Source organism: Callithrix jacchus, chromosome 7 (genome assembly GCF_049354715.1).
Source record: "Callithrix jacchus isolate 240 chromosome 7, calJac240_pri, whole genome shotgun sequence".
In the NCBI taxonomy this organism is placed as follows: domain Eukaryota; kingdom Metazoa; phylum Chordata; class Mammalia; order Primates; family Cebidae; genus Callithrix; species Callithrix jacchus.
The window spans coordinates 84,164,961-84,182,462 of NC_133508.1; the positions used below are offsets into that span (position 1 = coordinate 84,164,961).

General features: G+C 49.4%; 1 protein-coding gene across 1 annotated transcript; it reads left to right on the forward strand.

The window, feature by feature from the left end:
- The first annotated feature begins 6,280 nt into the window (after nt 1-6,280).
- On the forward strand, nt 6,281-13,271 carry FOXE3 (forkhead box E3). Its single transcript, XM_078333012.1, has one exon. The coding sequence runs from the start codon at nt 6,312-6,314 to the stop codon at nt 7,269-7,271; it is 960 nt and encodes a 319-aa protein (XP_078189138.1). The 5' UTR covers nt 6,281-6,311; the 3' UTR covers nt 7,272-13,271.
- The last annotated feature ends 4,231 nt before the right edge of the window (nt 13,272-17,502 follow it).

Genomic DNA, 17,502 nt, shown 5'->3' on the forward strand with positions numbered 1-17,502 from the left:
TGGAGCATGTGATCTAGTCTCTCTGGGGATGGTCAGGCCAAAGGTGCCAGCGGGCCTTTTGCCTGGAGAAGGAGCAAGGAATTGGGAAATGTTTTCTAGCAGATGAAATGGTTATCTTCTGTGAGTGGTTCTCAAGCGACAAGCAGGAGTGCACCAGGCAGGTCAGGGGAGAAAGGGCCCTCCTGGGAGAGGAGCCAGTGGGAGAAGTGATTAATTCTCGCTCTACCTTTGAATGGGAAAACTCTCTGGGTTTTTATTTGCTTATCTGACAGTGTGGAAATGAAGTTTTTCAGAAGGAAAGATGAGACTTGTTGCTATAAAGATCTTGGCGATGGAGGTGCTGCTTAGAAAAATACGAGACGGTATTTGTATCTAAAGCTGGCCAGTCTGGTTGTTGTGATTTTGATTAGCAAAAATGCACAGTGGGAGGAGATTTGGCACTTACTTGGCTCGGTATAGAATGTGTGTGTTGTGAGGAATTAGGGCACAGGGAGAGCGGTGAGAAATGAGGAAGGAGGGGTCCCGTGGCCAGGCATGTGGTGCCTGCCAGCCGTGCTGATGACGGGGCCTGAGCCCTGAGAGTCAATGGAGGTGTTTAAGCAGGGGCCACAGGTGAGGTATCACCCTAGCTGCTGAGTGGAGAAGGAATCCGAGGAGGAGGCAAAGAGACCAGCCAGGAGTCTGCTGCAGACTGCCATGAAGAACTGATACCGGCCTGAATAAGAACTGAGAAAGCAGAGCAAGAGAAGAGAATGGATTCGACAGGTCTTGGTGACTGGAGGTGGTTGGAAAGGGAGAAAAAGGAGAGGATGAGGGCCAGTTTCTGGACTGTGTGAAAGGTCAATGTTTAAGCCACCATCCAAGAGGGATGGTTGAAGGTTCTCTCTCCATGCCTGTCTGGGGGTGAAGGGGAACGAAGTATCTGATGTGGCCGTGTGCCACAGCCTTGGTTCACACCTCATCACACGGTCAGCTTTCTATCTGGTCTCTTAGTCTCTAGCCTCTTCCCTCTCTAGCCCATGCCCTGGTAGACTGAGTGACCTAAATGAGACATCTGATCATGTCACTTCGCGGCTGGAAAATTTTCAAAGACTCCCTGTCTCTAGAAAGGTCCTAGCTCCTTGGCCCAGCACATAAAGTCATCTCCAATCTGAGCCTGTCTACTTTCCTATCTCAGTCCCTTGACAATCTACAGAAGCCACAGTGAATAACAGTAGCAACAACAACAGCTAACAGTTACACAGCACTGATATATATCAGGCAGTGTTCTAAGAACTTTACACATTAACTTGCATAACTCTAAGAAAAACACTTCCCAAAAAGTCTTGCACATCCCAGAATTGACAAGATACTCTTGCCTTCAGATCTTGCACCCAAAGTTGTCTCCACCTGGTAGACAATAAATACATATTTATTGCTCATCAACTTCTCCCAGGCACTATACTAAGTCCCAGGGATCCAAAGTTGAGTGAGATGTGGTACTTGCCCTCAAAGCATACAAAGTTGAGTAAGGGAGAGACACAAGAAGGTACAATTATAACACCATAAGGTAAGTGCAGTGACGGTGATGTTACGGAGCCACAGAGAGTGAGCCCCTAATCCAGTCTGGGGCTCATTCATTCAGCAAGGTAGTCAGTCAGGCACTCAACAAATGCTCACTGAGCCGTGCCTCTCTGCAGCCTATCAAAGGGTCCAAGGAGGAATTGCTCCCATTCTGCTGAGGGAGGCAGGCCATCTGGAGCTTTATCCCTTCTGGGATGCATTCCCCACTTTGCCAGACAGGGTGAGGTCTTTTTCCTGCAGTCCCTACTCTACCCACACCACACACCAACCACCTTTTATAGGGAAGTTCTGGGGCTGCTTCCTCCTGACACAGTGAAGGCAGAGAACAGTCTGACTTACCATGGGATCCAGCACCCAGGGCAGCCTGGACACAGATGCCTGGAATTTGCTGAATTAAAGAGCATGAGGAATAAAGAATGACAAAGATGGAATCCTCCTCCTGGGTTATTCCCTGACGCTCTCTCCAGAGTCAGGCCTGTACTTGCTACCTTTCCTGAGCTTGGCTCAGGCCCTCTGGAGCCAGGTCCTGCTGGTAAGGATGAGGCTGCAGCTGTCACTCCTAGTTTAGGAGCAGCCTGGTCAGAAAGGGACTTGCAGAGCGGGTTCCCAGGATGTCCCCCAGCCAGTGGGGAACTGCCTGCCTCAGGCTTCTGAGGAATAAGCATTATCCTGGGCAATAAGGAATAAGCTCTAGTTTTGGGGATAAGAGGGAGGAAGCCCTGCAGTAGCCTTCAGGACCTCTGGGTGGCAAAAGATGGTGTTGGAGAATCTCTGAGATTTCCTTGGCTCCCGAGCCCCTTCTGCAGCCTCTGGATTCTGAGATTGGTAGAAGCTGTGATGGAAGACTTTAGAAATAAATGACTCTGGCATGGCCTCAAACTAGAGGTGTTTGAGGAACATTCCAGGAAGTCTTCGGGAGCCTCAGTCTGAGTTAACGTGCTCTTTCTTCCCAGAGCTCTGCAGGGCAATCATGAGGATGGGAATCTTGGGCCAAGGATCTGAAGGGGCTTTCTGACTCAGCCCTCTCTCCTAGGCAGAGTAGTTGGGAAGCCCTGGTCCCTATCCCATGTTCCTCGCCTCAAGGTCTGTCTTGGCTAGTGGTGCCTTTGCAGAGCTGGGGCTGGGGGCAGGGAGTCTTGGGGGCTACTGCTAACAGCTTTGGACAAGGGTGGGAATTTCCACTCCTATCTAGAGAGTCATCAACACTGTGTGCCCTGACCTGGGCCTTTGGCCTCCAAAGGGCAGTGGGAAGGCCGGCCCCAGGGCCAATCCCTGGCCATTAATCCCTCCTGCCAGCCCGAATATCCACCCAGTATGGTCAGACAAAGGACTGCCCAGCCCAGCCACTGTGTTCCTCCCGCCCCAGGGGCTCCACTCAGACACTGGGCCGCCTGGAATCCAAGCCCATGAGAAAGGGGCCGCCTTCACTGGCCATCTTATGCCCGGATGCTCAGCCGCATCACGTCCGGCCCAGGGCCTGTGAAAAGAGGGCCCAGCCACGCTGAAAACACGGATTAGCCCTTGGGCCGCCCCCTGACACCAGCTTGCTCGGCTCCAGCTCCGGGAAGCAGGCCCAATGGAGGGGACCAGACAGGCACAAAGAACTGGAAAAGTCTCGGTTCTCACCCCTTTGGCCTATCTCCCCACCCCCACCCTTCCCAGGATTAGCATAGTCAACCACACATTCAGTTTCATTTATTGAACATGTACTATGTCCTAGGCTGTACACATTGAATGGAAAACTGAAAGTACAAGGAAACTGCACATAGGCACAGGTGGTAATAAAAGCCACTTTTCCCTCAACTCCCTCACTCCCTGAAGGTGTGAGGTGGAGGCTGGGGTGGGGTGGGGGCTTCAGAGGAGCTCCATCCCTAAGAGAAGGTGGGAAAGGCAGTGTATAAGACTTTGTTAGCTCTGCTCTTTGCCTGAGTCTAGGTGCAGGATGATGTTGCACCTGGTTGAAAATATGCAGGTGCTGAATTAACTCCTCTGGCCCTGCCTCTCTCTCCTGGTTTAATACTTCCTTGGTGAGCTGGGCATTGTGACTGTACCATCTTGTGTTCCATATGGCCTGCGTTCAGGCGGTAGAATGCAGGGTGGGACGGGGTGCAGTGGCTTGGGCCTGTAATCCCAGCACTTTGGGGGCTGAGGAGAGTGGATCATGAGACCAGGAGTTCGAGACCAGCCTGACCAATGGTCTCTCTATTTTTAGTAGGGACATGGTGAAACCCAGCCTTAGGAGGCTGAGGCAGGAGAATCATTTGAACCTGGGAACTGGAGGTTGCAGTGAGCCGAGATTGCACCGCTGCACTCCAGCCTGGGTGACACAGTGAGACTATGTCTCAAAAAAAAAAAAAAAAGATGCAGACTGGTGGGGAGGTTGAAGAGGGTTCTGAGTCAGGACCTGCTAGAATATAAACTGAGCTGATTTTTCACTATTGTGGGTTAGAGATTGTCTCTAGATCTCCAAGTGTCATCTCCTTCCTCTCTGCTTCCACAGCTCCTCTGCCCACCTCTCTCATAGCTGGCAGTTGCCTGTCTCTTCACCAGATTTTGAGTCTTCATTTCTGTCTTGCCTGGAACACTCGCAAAGGGACTGGTGCAGAAGTGCTTGGTAAGTAAGTGATGAAGGCTGAACGGAGGCTAGGAGAACTGAAGGAGGGATGGATCTGGGATCCATGTGGAATAGACAGGACTTGGGAGTTGCCTGAATGTGGAGAGTGAGTGGGGAGGGAGGAGCCCAAGACGAAGACAACCACACTTTAGTCTGATGGTGGTGGGAAGGAGAGCGGAGAGGTCCATTTGCTGAGGTATGGAATGCTGGAAGGAGAGCTGGCCAGGGCTTAAGGATGTACTGGGTAGAGGAAGAAATGCATTTCATTAGGACATCTGGGTTTGAGATGACTTGAAATATCCATGTGGTTATGACCAATGGGCACTCGATATACTGAGCAGGAGGTGAGGAGAGAAGCTAAGAATTGACTTTGGCAGCTTAAGTTATGGAAGCTGGAAATACTCTTAACTATTAATCTCTAATGTCTTAGCTCAGCTTTAAAGGATGGCATTCTTAGAAGAGTGGGGTGCTACAGCTTTGAACTTCACATTTAATTCCAGCTCTACCACTTACTACTAGCTGTGTGAAGTCAGGGAAACCACTTAACCTCTCAGAACCTTAGTTTTCTCATTTGCAAAATAGGAATAATAACAGTACTCACCTCACAGGGTGCCCAAACTTAAGTGCAATAATGTACATAAAGTGTTTACCAAATACAAAATGCTCAGTAATGGTGACTGTGATGTCATCAGCTGAGATTGGAGCTGAGAGGGGCCCTTGAGCTCCATGCTTTGAGTTTGGATTTTGAGTTTGGAATTAACAGGCTTGCTATAACTAGTTTTGGTCACCTATACCTGGGGACACTCTAGAGCATGGCTGATGGACTAGGGTGGGGCAAGTGAGACACCCAGGGCCCCAAATTTAAGGAGGCCCTGGCTTTCAAGTGCTAACTGTACCTGCAAGACTCTGAGATTGCACTCTTCTCAAACTCAGCACCTCAGGCACCTCTGGGCTCACTTTCCTTCCAGCTCTGCTCCACGTCCAAGTCTGTTGATCTACCTGTCCCCAGGACCAGACACTTTAAGACAAGGCTCCTTCACCCTGTGGTTCCCTCGGAGCTGGGGATGGGTCTCTGCTGTCTCTTTGGAGAAGACGTTTCCCAAAATAGGCTGGGTGCTGCATCCCTCTGGATGGTAGTTGTGGGTGGAATTTCCCAGACTGAGTTTTTGACAAAAACTGCCAAAGACCCCCATCCCCAGTGAGATGTGAGTGTGGTGTTTCTGGGTCAGAAATGTGGCTCTTTCAGACTCAGTCTGTGGAAGCCTGCATTTCGTACTGTGTGTGTGTCTGTGTGTGAAAAGAAGCTGTTTTCTCCAACAGGAGGGGTGTGGAGAGGCGGCAGCCAGAAGGGCAACTCCAAGTTGTAGACTTCCTGGGGGCTCTTGATTTAAAGAGGTCGCACCACTTTCCACGATTTTGTTTTTTCAAAGAATGACCTCAGGGCCTGGAGGGAGGGCAGGACAGGGGTATGGCGGAGGTGGGTGGCAGGGAGGCGAGATGGTGACCCTGATCTGGAGCAGCCAAACATCCTCCCAGAGACAAAATCGGCCTGGCTTTGCCTGCCCTGCTGCTTCATTACTTTGGCCCAGGTTCCCTAATGTCTACTAGTGGGCCTGAAGCCTACCCATCAGGACACGGAAGGCTGGCAAGGTGGCCTTCATCTCTGTCCCAGCTAGGGATGGAAGGACCAGGAGGAGGCTGTGGGGACCGACTATTGGGAGGAGCAAAATGGGGAGGGGGCTGGGAGAGTGAATGGGTGGATTTGTGATTGGGAATGATCCAAAGGAGAGGGGGTAAAGGGAGGGGTGGAAAGGGAAGGGGGCTGACCAATACAGTGGGATGGGGCCAGGGCCAGGGGCTGACCTAACCCAGATGGGGAAGGGGTGACTGGGTCTGGGAAAAAATGATCCAAAGGCAAAGAGGGAGGGGCGAAATGGAGGAGGGTACCGTGAACAGAGTAAGGGGGCTGGGAGAGGAAATTAAGAGGGGAGGTGCTGGCCAGCAGGGAAGGCCTGAGCCCTCTCCCCTCGAGGTGGTGAGGAATGGTGGGGGGAGGGAAAGGGCCCTGTCCATAAAAAGCGGGTCGGTGGCCCCTGCTGTCCCGGAGTCGCGCGGGCAGGGGCTGCCGCAGCCTATGGCGGGGAGCAGCGACATGGATCCGCCCGCCGCTTTCTCGGGCTTCCCCGCCCTGCCCGCGGTCATGCCGTCGAGGCCGCCGCCGTCGCCGCTCGCCGGAGCTGAGCCGGGGCGGGAGTCCGAGGAGGCAGCGGCGGGCCGCGGGGAGGCGGCCCCCACGCCAGTGCCTGGCCCGGGGCGGCGGCGGCGGCGGCCCCTGCAGCGCGGGAAGCCGCCCTACTCATACATTGCGCTCATCGCCATGGCTCTGGCGCACGCCCCGGGCCGCCGCCTGACGCTGGCCGCCATCTACCGCTTCATCACCGAGCGCTTCGCCTTCTACCGCGACAGCCCGCGCAAGTGGCAGAACAGCATCCGCCACAACCTCACGCTCAACGACTGCTTCGTCAAGGTGCCCCGCGAGCCGGGCAACCCGGGCAAGGGCAACTACTGGACCCTGGACCCCGCGGCCGCCGACATGTTCGACAATGGCAGCTTCCTGCGGCGCCGCAAGCGCTTCAAGCGCGCCGAGCTGCCGGCGCACGCGGCCGCGCCGCCTGGGCCGCCGCTCCCCTTCCCCTACGCGCCCTACGCGCCCGCGCACGGCCCCGCGCTGCTGGCGCCGCCGCCCCCTGCCGGCCCTGGCCCCGCACCGCCCGCGCGCCTGTTCAGCGTCGACAGCCTGGTCAGCCTGCAGCCCGAGCTGGGGGGACTGGGCGCCCCCGAACCGCCCTGCTGCGCCGCGCCCGACGCCGCCGCCTCCGCCTTTCCGCCCTGCGCGGCCGCCGCCTCCCCGCCGCTCTACTCTCAGGCCCCCGACCGCCTAGTGTTGCCCGCGACGCGCCCCGGCCCCGGCCCGCTGCCCGCCGAGCCCCTCCTGGCCTTGGCGGGGCCGGCAGCCGCGCTCGGCCCGCTCAGCCCGGGGGAGGCCTACCTGAGGCAGCCGGGCTTCGCGTCGGGGCTGGAGCGCTACCTGTGAGTCTGCGCCCCGCGGGCAGGCACCTGTGCGCCCTGTCCCCTGGGCCTGCGACGCCGCCCGCGAGCACCCCAGCTGGGAGCACACCCTGCGCAAGTCTCATCTTGGCCTCCTGGACTCAGATTCCTGCTACATTGTTCTCTGTCCCCCATCCCTGGGGAGGCTACTACCATCTCGCCACGGGACCGAAGCGTCCCCTGTGACCTGCGAGCCTCTCATTTCTTCTCCCTCCACTTGTGAGCACCCCCAGCTTTGCGGCCCCTTCTCCCCCAGCGCTGTCTGTGGGTCCTTTGCCCCGGAGCTGCCCCGCCTCCAGTGAGTCCCCACCCAGGTTTCCTGGTGAGTTCCAAGCCTCCGGAAGCCAGATCTGCGATGCCAAGCCGCCTCTTCCACCGACTGTACTTCATCAAGCTTCCCTCAGGTTTTTCCGACACGTTAGAGGTCAGACTCCTGGGTTCATGACTTACTCGCTAGCGTCCCTTCATTTCCCCACAAGTTTGTCCCCCACCTCCACTTACCTGTCTGCCCTCAGCTTCTTCCTGGGAGAGAGCCTCCCTTCCAGGTAGACACTCCTGGCTGCCCTCTTCACGCCCTGAGGACTCTTCTTGGAGATTTCAGAGACAGGTAGCACTAGGGCGCCTAACTGAAAGGGGAGTTAGTGGGCCTTTATGTCTGTCCCACCCCCTGGAAAACTTAGGGCTTATTGGGTTATTATTATTATTTTTAACTAAAGCTGGTTTAATTAAAAAGAAAGAAACCCTTTTTCTGGGCTTGGTGTGCTGGCTGGTGACTTTCAGGAGAGGTCTGGGGAGACCAGGGGAGCTTTGTTTCAGATCTTGGGTTGCTGCATGGGGTGAACCTCCTCATCAGGCATCAATCAGAAGTTCATGAAGTGGGATTAGGAGGCGATTCTCCAGCAGGATTAGTGGCTAACATAATTTTGTTTTAAAAAGGAGGTGATTCCACCATAGCTGTGCACATAGTAGGCCTAGTGTAATGCCATCTCCTGCATCTCAGCCCGGTAGAGATGAGATGGGCTGGGCATGTGTGTGTACACACTGTGTGAATATATCTGAGCAGTGGGTTGCCTGCTATCTGGGGTTATCCCCAACTCCCATAGATAAAGGAGCATGGGCCATTGATTCACTCGTCCAGTTAGTTAATGTGCTGAGCCTGTGCTAGGCACTGGGGAAATATCACTGAATGGATGGGCAAAATCCCTGCCTCATGGAGGTTGTGGGCCAGTGGGGAAGAGACATTAATCCAACCATCACCACTCAGATAAATAAGTGAAGTAAGTACTCTAGAGCCTTACACTCAAAGTGTGGTCCACAGACCTACACCATCACCTGGGAGCTTGTTAGAAATGCAGAATCTGGCAGGGCATGCTGGCTCATGCCTGTAGTCCCGGCATTTTGGGAGGCCAAGGCAGGAGGATCCGTTGAGGCCAGGAGTTCAAGACCAGCCTGGCCTAACATAATGAGACCTCATCTCAGTAAGTAGGTAGATAGATAGATAGATAGAAAGATAGAAATGCAGGATATCGGCCCCACCTAAGATTCACTGAATCATCAGATTATGCATTTTAGCAAAATTCTCAGGTGACTAGTATGCATAATATTCTGGAGGAAAGGCACTGGCCCCAGCAAGGGGCTCAGTCTAAAAGATTAAAGCTCCTTACTATAAAAAGTGAGGCCAGGCCACAGAACCACAACCCACGCCCTCTGAACTTCTGGACACTGCACATTGGCTATGCCCCTTGTCTTACCTCCCTTGATGGATTTTAAGACGGGGCAGAAGGGACCTCAGCTGTTTCGTGACTGTCTCCAGCACCAAGGACAGGGCAGCACTGAGTTGAGATTCAGAGGTGTGAGGGAGGGAGTTGGCTTTTGACCCTGTCCTGCTGTCTGGTGCTGACCCAAATGCTAAGCCTCAAGCTTTTAGGGCTCCCAGTCTAGTTGAGCTTGCATTAGGGGTAGAAGATGGGGGAGGGAGTCAGTGTGTCTTGAACCCAGGGTGAGTGTGATCTGCATGCAGATGTGCCTCTCTTGGATACCAGAGTTTGAAGCTCAGGGTGGTGATGGAAGGTGAGGGTGGGACTATGGGACACTCACAGAGGAGAAAGTATGAAAATCCAGGTTTGCTGTAGCTTTGGAGAAAAAAAAAAAAAAAAAAAGAAAATCCAGGAAGGCCCTCTTTGGGGATAGGGCAGTAGGTTTGCACAGTGTGTTAGGAAGTGACCTGGATATACCCCCTCCCTCAGCTCTTAGCCCCTTTGAAAAAGTGAGCATCAGATCTGATTTGCCTGATGCACAGCAGTCCTTCACTTAACATATTTTGACTGCTTGAAGGCATGAATCACTGATGTCTGATACTGTGCCTGACTTACAGAATAATGACTTAGTGGATAGTACTTTGACTTAGGCACCTTCTTATCCATTCTCACTCGAAATCCTCACAGTGACCTATGGAAAGGGTAAAAGAAGTGAAGGTAGAGCTATTTCCCCACTTGTAAGTTTTGAAAACTGCCCGTCGCTAGGCCCAGTAGGTAGCAAAAGATCCAGCCCTTCATTCTCTAGGAAGTAGAGCTCCGTAAAGATCAAAATGCAAACCTTTTGCTCCAAATGGTGTTATAGCCTCTCCTCCTGCCTCAGAGCACCTGTTGATAAATTCCTTCCTAGTCCAAGAAATCCTAGAGAAGGAAAGGACCCTTGTGGCTCTCCTGAAGCCAGGAACGGCTTCCTGAGCTCTGAATTCCATTCTTGCTACCACCCTGCAGGTCTTGGTCCCAGGATCTTGAAACGCTTTGAGGACAGGTAGAAAATATCTGTAGGGAAATACTAGGAGGGTCACCCCTGAACTTAAAAATCAGATTTTCATTTTTTAAATGCTTCCTTAATTTTCCTTTGTCAGGCTGGGTGCAGTGGCTCACACCTGCAATCCCAACATTTTGGGATGTCGAGGCAGGCAGATCACCTGAGGTCGGGAGTTCAAGACCAACCTGGGCAACATGGTGAAACCCTGTCTCTACTAAAAATACAAAAAGTAGAGCTGGGTGTGATGGCGCATTCCTGTAATCCCAGCTACTTGGGAGGCTGAGGCAGGAGAATCGCTTGAACCTGGGAGGCAGAGTTTACAGTGAGCCGAGATCCACCATTACACTTCAGCCTGAGCAACAGAACAAGACTCCATCTCAAAAAAATTAAAAAAAAAATCGAAACAAGTACATAATCTAACAAGTCAAATAGCAATCAAAGGCTTATAGTGGTATCTTGCACCATTCTCAGGATCTCTACTTTGTTGCATACAAGAATCTACTTTCAATTCATATTTCCTTCTCTTGAAATATAATTCCAAATTTCTATGCTTATACTCCTCTGTTTTGAAACAGTAACGATTAAAACTTCCTATTATTATAGAGGATCATTTACCTCTAAAATCTCTATCTCCTTCCATTCCTCCTCAAATTACCAACTTTTGGTGAAATAAAGTTTTAGCTTTTACATTGTTACTATGTAAATATTGTTCTGTGATAAGCTACTAGTGTACTAAGATTATAATTCCTTTTGTGTGTGTGTGTAACTTTTTATTTTACCTAGACTTAATAATGCCTTAATTTTTCATTTGCTCAACTTCCTTTGTACCTACAAAGGTACAAAGCTAAATCTATGGGAAGTTAAATCTTCCCATACCTTCCAGTAACACTTTTCATGAGGTGAGGTCAAACTTATCAGGAAACCTATCACTGCTTTTGGTGGTTGTGTTTTTCCTTCTCTGGGGCATCTCTCCCAGCGCCCTCCATCCTTCAGCTCATCCGGACTGATGGTGCTCCAGGTCTGCTGAACAGAGCTGGAGCTAGAACTTCCCTTCACCATTACCTTGGGAATCCTGTTTTGGATCTATTTCCTGATGTCCGTATCTTCCCTTTTTCTTAGTTTATCCCTTGTTTCCATCAAGATAAAATGTTTTGGAAACTTTGCACATCTGAAATTGTCTTAGCATGAGAAGCTAAACGTGTTGTCAGTAATTTCTGAGCTAATAGGTCATTTGACAATGAAATATTTGAGTCAATGCTATGCTTCTCTGTAGACTTTTTTTTTTTTTTTGGAGGGAATCAGAGAATGGGAGATGTTTTCTCTGGTTAGTATGCTTTACCTGCAGGGAAGCAGGGAAGGTGGGGTAGTATTATGGAAATGAGGGGTTACAGTTTTGGCAGGAGAACTCTTGATACTTCCTTACAGGAGAAGGAAATCTGAGAGGAGAAGCCCTGGGATGGTTGGCTTCCTGACTTAGGGGGACTTGGAACACAGGGAGGGTCGCTTTGGGCCCAGGATGGTGCTGAGCTGGTTTGAGGGCCTTCTGGATCCAGCTCAAGAAAGAAGCCAACATCACTCTGGCACACAGAAAATTGAGTACACAGGAAAGTGAGCCCTTGGCCGGAACACTGGCAAACATGACAACAGAGAGGCTCCTTCAGGAGAGCCCTCCACTGTAGTGACTAGATTGGTTTTGAGCCCAAGTATATTACCTCTCTGGGAGATCCGGTGAGGGGATTTTGCACGATACAGGTTGTTGTGGTTTAACTTTTAAAGGGAAAGAATTCTGTGGACTTCCAGTATTGACTTTAATTTTTTTGTTATGATGTCAGTATTTGCAGGTATAAATTCCTTAGACTAGTATTTCTTATGTGATTGTTAAAATTGTTTATAAGTTAAATTCAAACAACAATGCGATAAAAATTCAAGTTCATAACGTTAGTCAAATGTAAAAGACCATATTGTGGCCAGGCACAGTGGCTTACACCTGTAATCCCAACGCTTTGGGAGGCCGAGGCAGGCAGGTCTCAAGGTCAGAAGATCAAGACCATCCTGGCTAACATGGTGAAACCCCATCTCTACTAAAAATACAAAAAATTAGCGGGGCCTGGTGGCACGTGCCTGTAGTCCCAGCTACTCGGGAGTTTTGCTGAAACTACATCACTTGCACAATGAATGTGACTCTGGTTTCTCCATAGCAGGTTTTCCGGGTTTGTCATTCCTTGGGCCATGTGATGACTAAAGTCACCATTTTAAATTTTAATTTAATTAATTTATTTTTTGAGACAGGGTCTCACTCTGCCACCCAGGGTGGAATGCAGTTGTGCAATCATACTATACTGCAGCCTTGACTTCCTGGGTTCAATTGATCCTCCTACCTCAGCCTCTTGAGTAGCTGGGACTACAGGCATGCACTAGCATTCTGGTTAACACCATTTTTTTTCTTTTGAATGAACTGCAGGTATTCCTTCATGTAGCAGGCCATGATACCAGTGGGCCCAAACACAGCATGCATTTATAAAATCTCCATTTTTTTTTCCCTCAAGATTAAAATAGCACTACCTGATAACAAATGCAAATAAGGGCCGGGCATGGTGGCTCATGCCTGTAATCCCAGCACTTTGGGAGGCCGAGGTCGATCATGAGCTCAGAAGATGGAGACCAACTGGCTAACATGGTGAACTCCCATCTCTACTAAAAACACAAAAAGTTAGCCAGGCGTGGTGGCACGCACCTGTAGTCCTAGCTACTCGGGAGGCTGAGGCAGAAGAATCGCTTGAACCCAGGAGGCAGAGGTTGCAGTGAGCTGAGATTGCACCACTGTACTCCAGCCTGGGCAACAGAGCGAGACTCTGTCTCAAAAAAAAAAAAAAAAAAAAAAAAAGACTTTAAGTATCAGGTATCTCTTATAAAGAAGTCACCTATGCAATCCAGAATATGCTTATATGAATGTGCTTACTATTGAGAAAAAAGACATTAAAAATTTTTTATAAATTCCTACATGAATAAGAATACATTCTTGGACCATACTTCAAACTAAGCAATTAAACATTTTAAAACATTTATCTAAATAAATAACTTTTTGGTTAGAAGAAAGTTGCCATTAACAGGCTATTTCTAACTTAATAAAGGTAAGAACAGTACATATTAAAACCTAAAGGATATAGCCAAACTTGTGCTCAGAGGAAATTTCATAGCCCCAGATATGCTATGGAGACAGGACCAGAGGGGATCTGGGGTGGGGCAGGGAGATGAGTTGCAAGGCACTGCAGCAGCGAGGCAGGAAAGAATGATGGTTTGATAGAGGCAATATGCAAGTGGAAAAAAGTAGATATGCAAAGCTATAAAAAGAATCAGCCATTGGCTAACATCATCCTAATCCACCAAGGCCAACCATTTTCACATTTAATTGAATTTAGCCTCAGGCCAACCCTGAAAGCTTAGAGTGGTCATTTGGCTGGTAGACACCCCTGGTCTGGCTTTGCTGATTTAAGGAGTAACTAATTTCGGGAGCTGCTGTGGCTCAGGCCAGTTGTCCTAGTGCTTGAGGAGGCAAGGCTATGCCTTCAAGCCTAGCCTGGGCAACATAAGTTGAACCTCTCATTCATTAAAAAAAAATTTTTTTTAAAGGAATAACTCATTTCAATAGACCTATTAGCTCAGAAGTTACCGACAACATTTTCAGAGGTGGTTCCTCCACTGCTCCCACTAGAGAGCACCTAGGTTAGCCATTTTTCCCTGTGAATTCTGTCAAACCACTGAGGAACCTATTTCTCTAGTTACATACATTGCTCCAGAACACAGAAAAAATGAAAGTCATCTCAATTCTACCTACTATGTTATCTAATTATGTTATCAAAACTCACTAAAGAAATACACAAAATATAGCCTAATCTTATATATGAAAGATGATGCAAAGCTTATCATTAAAATATCAGCAAATTGAACTTACTGTGTTACAAAAAAATATACAATTGTGCAGTTTATTCCTGCAATGCAACGAAGACATTCTTAGAATTATTTGCTCCCCATTGTAGGAGCTGTACATCATCACCTTTATAGATGATGAAAACCGGGCTCATAAAGGTTAAGTGACTTACCCAGGTCAAGCTGCAAAGTGACTGATCCAGGACTTGCTTCCAGGTCTGCCTGACTTCAAAGTCATTTCCTTTCTCTCAGGAAAAAACAAGTGGAGGTGGAAACTTGATTGAAAAGCCCCAGGCACCAATAAAATTCTTCAGTTTATCCTAATATCCCCTTCCCCTACACCCACATACACATACCCACAGTCCCAATCTTGAAAGGAACCTTTTCGAGCCATGATGCCCGGCCTTTGGTTTATTCTTGTTTTTTTTTTGTCTCTGTCTTCCACTTCCTATTCCCTCTCCACACTCCTATACTCCCCTCTCTCCCCTTTCCCTCTTTCTAATCTCCTTTCTCCCGTCAATTTTTGGAGATAAAAGCGCCACCTATTGGCCACCTCATAAGCACCTGATTTGAGCAGGAAATCATTGGAATGAAGTTAAGATCCATTTAGATGCTAATTTGGGCTGACAGGGTCCTCTGGTGGCTGAAAGGCACTTGCTCTAGCAGGGAACCCAATTGTTTGGTGCAGAAGAAGAAAACTAGCTGCAGTTCCCACCTCCTCTAGAAAGCTCTCCCAGATCTTCCATCCTCCCTGCTTCCTCTTGGCAGGATTTGGTAGTTGCCACTGCAAATGAAATTGGAATGGGTGTGAGGTTGGTGGCTCTAGGTGCAGCCAATTTATTTACTCTGTAAGAGGGAGACAGAGGAAAGGGGACTGGGCTGGGGGCAGAAAACCTGGGGTCTCATCCCAGGTCAAATATTTAGGCAAGTCCTTTCCTTTCTCTGCCCTTCATAGCAATTACTGCCTCTTCCCAAGTGCCTTTATTGTGCCAGGTCCTGTTCTCTTTCCCAGCTGAGGACTCAGAGATAGATCAGACACTGTCCCTGCTCAGAGAGCTCAAATGATGGCAGATGACAATATAGTATGTAGAGTGCTTTATGAGATGAGGGGCTGCTAGGTCCCTTTAGTCACTTACCAGTTCCAGCCTCTACCTTGACCTCAGCCTCAGTCACCTCTGGAAATAGAGAATGTGCCCCATCCTCTTTGCCTGGGTAGGGACAGCCTTTGTGACTGCTAAAGCACTGGTGGTGATGGGTGAGGATTTTCTACCCTACCTGACCGTGTCTTCCCTGCTCCACTATGTCCCTCATTGGGCAGCCTGGCCAGCACTGGGCATACTGCAGGTTTGGTTTGAACTGTCCTTGTCTGGAGGCTGGACTTGGGGCTGAGGGGGTTGATGAGGCTTAGAGACAAGAGGCCTGGACCCTGCTTGAGGGAAATATAGGCCCCACCCTAGGCATCAGTCTGTCTCCCTGAGTTATGAAGCGACTATGGTTTTGTGGGCTTCACAAGGGAAGGCTTCCTGGAGGTGATGGGTTGGAGTTCTGAAAGGAGAAAGGGAGGACCTGCTGCTCCTGCTCCTATGAAACCCCTTCTTCCTCTATCCATCCTAATCCCTGTCCATCCAACAGACTGAAAAAACTGACTACTTTCAAAGTAATTTAGATGGGACCAACAGAGAGAGGGAGCCAAAGACAGAGGGATGGGAACAGAACAGGGGGAGAGGTGCAAAATCTGGGGTCCTAGCTAGAAGACTCAACTGCTTCCCTGTCTGATGGGCAGGCAGGTGACACTCACAGGCACCTCACATGTCTAAATTCACATCCCTTGCTTTCAACATTCACAGCCACCAACCATATTCTCAAGTTGGAGCCTATAAAAAGCATTCAGCACATAGTAATGGTTTTTATTATTCTTATGTTCTACATACTCAGCCTTATTTATTGAAATAATCCAACTGTTTCTTTTAAAGTTTTTATTTAATTGTTGAATAAGTAATACATTCACTTCACTTGGCTTTACAATTACAAAAATGTTATCCATGAAGTCTCCCATTTCTGTTTTCAATTTGTCTTAGTGGATAATCAGTTACTAGATTTTTATTCATCCTTCTAGATATTTTTGTTGCGCATATAAACCAATACAAATACACATTATTTTATCCTTGAAAAACACAACTAGATGCATGTTTACACTGCTGTATACATCTTGAATTTTTTTTTTTCACTCAACAATGTATCTTGGCTGGGCGTGGTGGCTCATGTGTGTAATCGAGCACTTTGGGAGGCCAGGGTGGGTAGATCACTTGAGGTCAGGAGTTTGAGACCAGACTGGCCAACAAGGTGAAACCCTGACTCTACAAAAAATACAAAATTAGCCAGGGCAACACGCCTGTAATCCCAGTTACTTGGGAGGCTGAGGTAGGAGAATTGCTTGAACCTGGGAGGTAGAGGTTGCAGTGGGCCGAGATCACATCACTGCACTCTAGCCTGGGTGACAGAGCAAGACTCCATCTCAAAAACAACAAACAAACAAACAAACAGTGTATCTTGGAGCCGTTTCCAGATGAGTACATAAAGACTTCTATATTCTACTTGTACAGTACACCAGTCCTTTTTTTGGTGTTTCATTATTTGCTTACCCAGTACCCTAGTGATGGACATTTTTTTCCAGCCTTTTGACAGACAGCACTGCAATATGACTTTGTACACATGTCATACCATATGTGTGAAGGTACAGCAACAGGAGAAATCCCTGGAAGTGGGTTTCTATGCAGCCCTTGCCAAGGCACCAAGCCCCCTGTGCGGTCACACTAGCTCCTTTCAACAGCAGTCCCCTTTTATTTCTCAAAGGGATCTTTGGTGGCCATAGTCAGATTTTCACCTTCTCAAACCCCACTTCCTTCTTCTCCAGGGCCTTCCCATCAGTCTGCCACCAGAGCCCCTTCACAAGGTATCCTGGCCTCTGGATTTGGGAAGCATGGGTACTTGCCACGCCCACCCTGTGGTATGCTCTGCTCTGGCTGTCAATCCATCCACGGTGGTGGCTCCTTTTCCTTTTTAACCCCAAAACCTGGGCATCCATGGCAGTGTAGGGAATCAGCTTTTTGGACCTCTTCCATTCAGGCCTCCAGGCTTCCTGCCAAATGCTGCTGTCTCCCCCAGCTGGGTTGTGACCATAGGATCATGCTAAAAAATCTGTTCCCCTACTGTTTAAGATTTCCTATTTCATCGCCTCTAGTCCCTCAGAAATGAGTGGCCCCAGCTTTAAAGGAGGGCGTGGATGAGGGAAGATCACACAGGGCCCCTGTGAGCAGTGTTCCTGTAACTAATGGGGAGTCAAACTTCATGGCTGGAAATGAGGCCCTTGGCAGACTGGGAACCTCTGGGTTGCCCAGACCTGTGATGTCAGCTCATGTAGCAGTTGTCACCATTTGGGGCTGACCTCGGCGGGAGATGAAGAGAAGGAACTCTGTCTGAGGGAGACATGT